The sequence below is a fragment of the Limulus polyphemus genome, unplaced genomic scaffold (assembly GCF_000517525.1).
Source record: "Limulus polyphemus unplaced genomic scaffold, Limulus_polyphemus-2.1.2 Scaffold581, whole genome shotgun sequence".
NCBI lineage: Eukaryota > Metazoa > Arthropoda > Merostomata > Xiphosura > Limulidae > Limulus > Limulus polyphemus.
The window spans coordinates 159580-165657 of NW_013666191.1; the positions used below are offsets into that span (position 1 = coordinate 159580).

At 30.4% G+C, this 6078-nt stretch overlaps 1 protein-coding gene across 1 annotated transcript in view; it reads left to right on the forward strand.

The window, feature by feature from the left end:
- LOC106459255 overlaps window positions 1–6078 on the forward strand; it is a 21808-nt gene that overhangs the window by 9466 nt on the left and 6264 nt on the right. Inside the window, exons 4-6 of the mRNA XM_013918854.2 lie at window positions 621–785; window positions 1695–1827; window positions 4350–4482. Coding sequence (XP_013774308.1) covers window positions 621–785; window positions 1695–1827; window positions 4350–4482 — 431 coding nt within the window. The remainder of the gene's footprint in view (window positions 1–620; window positions 786–1694; window positions 1828–4349; window positions 4483–6078) is intronic.

Here is a 6078-nt window from a genome sequence, read left to right on the forward strand (position 1 = left end):
GTCTTATTATTTTATGCATTGTCAATAATTGTACAAATTGCAGAATGAAAATATCATGTTATGTCATTATTTTCACAAAGTATCAAGACTTGCATGTGGATTTGCTTTTTTTGTATAAACAAGCATTACATTTTAATGATGCTGATATTTCTATGTGTCTTTGTTTTCAAGTATTATGAGTTGACATGACTAGTATAAATCACTGATGATCTCTTAATATCTGCTATAGACTGTGAATATCACTTTTGTGAAAGTTATTCTCAGAAACATTGTGGTAAACCAGTACTCACTACATGTGCATTCATTCTGTGTTGAATGATAATTGAAGTTATTGAGAGTGAAGAAAGAAACTGAAATACAGTGTAAATTTCAATAAAAGTGGAATTCTTAAGTTCAGTTTCGACATTTTTTACAGATTTTACTTAGTGGAATGGAGCAGCTTCGACCAACCATAAAGTGCTATTTTAAACTTTAATATTAAGCTAATTTGGGTTTGTTTTGAAAAACATATGTTCACTTCTTTCCTAGATTCACTTGTACCAAAAAATATGCAACAATATAGTGTGAAAACTGGACAAGGTGTGAATTTTTCATTTATTTAAAATATTTTTGTCCTTTAGGCCCACAAGTTCCAAAATACTGTTATAATGATACACAGTGCAAGGAAATCGTGCCAGGTTCATTTTGTAGAAATATATCCTGTGGATGTGTGTATGATCAAGACCAAGAGGAAAGCTGCCTATTCCATGATGAATCTGGAGAAAGTCATGATCATGTGTGTATTGGTATGTATACTAGTACTGACGGTTAAGTTTGGCCATGTGAAAGTACATGTATGCCTAATGAGTGTGTAACAAGCATTAATTTGGAATGACTTAAATTTTTTTCAAGATGAATAATTTACTTTTGAGTGTGATTGAATATTTACGACAATAAACTTAATGAACCAAGAAAAACAAACTAAATTGTTCATTTGTTAGGCACAAAATTTATTATTGTTTTTATAATTTTGTCATGCTTCAAAACCCTTAGTTTGAATAGGCAACATGCAAAGAGAAAAAAGGCATGAGAAAAAACGTTGCTTAACAAACCTTAAGGCTTAATAAAAAAAAGAGTTAATATAATATACTGGAAATTTCTACCCAGATTTAAAAAGGTGGTGATATTAAAAAGATAAAAGCTTAAGAAATGTTCTAACCAAGAAACAATGTTGTGTTAACAGTTGTAACATTGTTATGTAAAATTGGAGATGATCATCTTTATTTGTTGTAAGTTACACTATTTGGCCAGGCTCGTCATTTATTCATATTTGAAACATTTTTATTTTTGAGGAAATCTTCATCCATCAAATGAATTTTTCAGTGCACAACTTTCTTTATGTGGGCCACGTTTTCTGAAGCCTTGGGATGGTTTATTATTGCTACTTTAGAATTCTTAATTCATTAGGAGATAGAAGATTTCGTAAGACAACTATGGTTTTTATGTTTTTTTAGTATTCTAAGAAGTTGGCTACATGTACTATATCTATATTGTGGTCAGTTCTTTTCTTCAGTACCTTTTACATAAACATTTATCTGTATTATATTTTACTACATTCAGTTTCCTAAAGCTATAAGTCTTGTGCAGTACCCTTATTGTATGTTTATTCCATGTATGAACATTATATCAATACTTTGTTTACACTGGTTTTTCAGTAACTGCTTCGTGGACAAGTGTCTATGTAAATGTAGTTGGAAATGGTTTTCCATGGACTAAGTTAATGTTCCTGTTTATTGGACTGTTTTTGATTTCCTTGATATTCATGGGAATTCGATGGTTTCTGCCCATGTAAGTAAAACTGATTATTTGTCAGAATTATTAAAAACTATATTTGAATAGACATGGTCAAATATTATGTCAGTGGTTCCCAACCTGTGAGGTACAGTATTGTTCAAAGGGGGATTGTGGAATATCTTATCAAAGCCTTGAAATAAACTGGTCACTTGGGACAACTAAAAATTTAAGGCAGCCTGTAACAGGGGTGAAAAAATTGATAGACTTTTGGCCTATATATTTTTTCATGTTTGCATTTGCTGGAAGGAAAAAGGGTGAGTAACAAAAACAAGCTAACATAAGTTTAACATTCTCATTGAAATTGGTGAGTTGACATTAACTTTGAAGATGGTTACTTTTTATTTTTATGGATAACCCACTATTATGGGAGTTGTGAGAAATTGGAAGAGGGACACATGGAAGAAATTGTTCTAATTAAGGGGTGCTTAGAATAGAACAGGTTGGGAACTTCTGTATTAAGCCTTAAAAGATTTCTATATGCATTTGATTAAAAAAGGAAAGAAAAAATATATATACATGTACATATGCATACATATTTGGTATAAGAGAGAAAAACTTGTTTTCACTGTCATGGTTTGTTCTTGTTGGTTGAGATGTGCCAATTAACTGATCACAATGACAATTACTAGATGAAAATCAACATCAATTATTATAGAAATAAGAAAGTAGTCTTTTTTAAATTTTTATTCGCATGCTTAAAAAGTTAACCAATAAAATGAATTTCAACAGTAGTAGGAGGTTCATACTACTTGCAGATCATTTAAATAAAAATATTATTTTCTATATAATTATTCACTTTTGTAATGGGGAAGCTACTTACAATATTCCTTCAATAATATCATTGTCATATATTGATTGGATGAGAAATTTGTCTGTTGACTACTGAGGGAGATCAAATAAAATTATGTGCATTTGTGAATTATTTCATTTTAAGTATTCAAGATCTTGTGAAACTTTAACAATAAAAGTGGGATATAAAAGCATAAGGGAAGAAATGAGTTTAAGTGGGAATTTCTACTTCCTTATGTAGGTGGGAAACCTCTAGAATGCTTACTATATCTTTTCTCATATTCCACTATTGTAGTATTGTTCCATTTTTGTTGTATGGTCTTCTTCTCTTAACACTTCATGAACTGCCAGAACAGACAACATCCAGTGTTACAATTTACAACAGAAATAGAAGAAGAAAAACTCATTCTCAGATGTGGTGGGTCTCTTTGGTAGGTCAGTGGTAAGCCTCAATGCTTATAACCCTGAAGTTTGGGGTTCAATCCCAATAACAGACACAATGCAGATAGTTTATTGTGTGGAACTATATTTAAATGTTATGGCTTTATCAAAGAAGAAAGAAATCCCAAGAGTAAGTATGTGGATCAGTTTATTTATATGATACATCCACTCACAGAAAGAAAAGATCTGAGATAGAAAGATCCACTTTCATCATTATCCAAAGAACATTAATAACCAAGAAACAAACTAGAAGATCAAAATGGGATTTATAAAGTTGCTTACTCACTTAAGTGGGTCAGAGATATAAATGATAAATAATGTATGTAGGAAAATACTGGAGGCTTTTCAAATGTAATGTGTAAGAAATTAAGGAATGATGCAGTGATGGGAAAAGCAAGGATGCAAAGAGAAATGACTGATATCATAAAATGAGAAAGCTAAGATAGTTTGGATAGATCTTAAGAAACAAAAATCTGCAGAAAGACTTATTCTATAGTAAAGTGGTTGGCAAGAGAAACAGAGTCAGGCAAAATGGAGTAAAGATGGACAGTCTCAAAGAATGGACTTAGGTGAGGCTGGAACAGTGAAGAAGTACTGCAAGGGGAAGAAACAGTTAAGGTAAATAATGCTTGGAGATGGCTTGAATGGGTAATGAAGAAAAACTTTATAAGTTTAACATAACAGCAAATGCACAACGTTTCAACAATGATGACAAAACCTTGTTGAAACGTTGTACATTTCCTGTTATGTTAAACTTATATTAAAGTTTTTCTTCATTACCCATTTAAGCCATCTCCAAGGATTATTAGTCTCAAAGTGGGTTCCTTGTCATCAAAGTTAAGGAAAATGTTTGCCAACTTCTATGAGAAGAATGTAGTGGCTCACTGACACATGCATTTAATATATTTAGTTTGTTTTTGATTATTACATTTATATCACTTCAGAGTTCACAAACAAAATATTCCTTGGGATAGTAACTGAACTGTTAAGGATTGGTTTGTATATAACAGGACTTATGGTTTACTATAGATACATAAATGTACTTAAATTATTGTTGTTCACTTGTGTGGTAGCTTCAAGCAAAAGAAACTGATTGGCTAATTTAGCTTTGTTAAGTCAGTTACTGAATTATGAAGTATTTCTGTATGTTTCAAATTGTTTTAAATATTTTTTATTTACATTGGTAAATGATTTACTTATCTGGTTCATGTAATAATGTAATTTACTTAGTACAAAAATAAATTTGTTAGTTAGTATGAAAATGAATGGTTTATTTGTCACTGCAGGTTTGGGTTTTGTGAAGGAAAGACAAAACTAAAGCATAATTCTTCCCATCACAGTGGAATAAATTTAGTTGGTACAGAGTTGGAAATGTCTTCTTATGATGATAACCATGCAGATTATGCTTCATGTTTGAAGGTAAGACAGTATGTAGTAGTGTTCGAATTTACTTGGGATATATTGCAAAAGCTACTGGAAATGTTATTATCACTGTTATTGAGCATTTATTATATTTGACGTAAGTTAATATTAACTACATTCATGAATAGTGCCATATCCGTACTAAACAAAATTATTAAATTTTCTTTAATACAACATACACAGGGGGAAGGGTGCACAAACGTTTTGTATATCTCGGAAAGTGTACTAGTACTGTCTATGAAGGAATGCAGTGAAAAAAGGCCACCACTATTTCAATAATACCTGAACTTAGATAAAGTTTCTACTCCAACTGCCGTCATAAAGCTGATATGAAGAGCTGTTTCTTGAGTTATACCCACTTCCTACTTTGACCCATGACCTTCAACTTTGGCCAGTAAGACACTTCTGTGGCCAATGACCATCAATTAAGTAATAATTAAGTAGACACTATTGAAAGACATTAAGAGCTGGGTGTTGAAATTTTTAATGAAAGTGAATTGTGTACACACAACTTTTTTTTTTTTAAATAATCATATAGAGGTAAATTAACAAAACTGACAGGCAGATGTCAGCCATTGAATACGAGACATGTTTGATACAAATGAGCTGTTTATTAATATTTTTTAAGTATTCAATATAGTCTCTTTATTTGTGTTAAAGACTAAAATTAGATTTACTCATTTCAGTTGAATGTATATATATAAAACGTTGGATGACTAAAATTGAAATTTTGTATAAGTAACCAAGTTGTGTTCCGAGCACTATACATATAATGCTGGCGAAACTAATGTTAACTCTTTCGGCACAGGCTCAGTCGCTGTGACCATCCTTGTAACCATTTTGTACTTGTTATAGTTTTCATGCTATAACTTTTAAATTAGTAAGCAAATGTTAACGAAATTTGCCAGATTATCAGTAAACATTACAATGCTATCATACGAAAAATATAATTTTTTTTTATCAAGTCTTAAGGTTTATAAAGCAATATTTTTCTCGTGTATTTTTTTTTCTTTTCACATCTTGCCTATCTATCATGCAAAGTAATATTCATTTTAAGATTAAAAATACTTTTATGCATCAGAAAATTTTGAAATTTCACATGTGAAATCTTTATTATGTCCAGATAGTTATCAAACATTTCTTAATAAAAACTTTATATTTTGTTATTTTCAGTAATTAATCTCTGTACATGTTTGGTAGGTTTAACTGATCTCACAACCACCATAAAAAAATTATGAAATAAATATAAATTATGCTTCTTTCATTCTAGAATGATCATACATTATAACACGAAAACATAACTATTTAGACTAAATAGCTTAAATCTCATAACATTATATATTTATTATTTTTATTATATTGACCTTTCAGCTGTGCCTGGCTAGCAATACAGAAGTTACAATGACATAGCTCACATGCGCTCATGTTACTATATCAGATAACATAAAACGAACCCGTGCAAAGTAACTTGTTTTGCCTGTGTTTTAGTAGAGTAGTATTTTGTAAAATACAGTCAAATTTCAATTATTATACATTATATATGTGTATAGATTATTGCTATTTTGAAATAAGTTCCTGAACTTATTTTTCTTA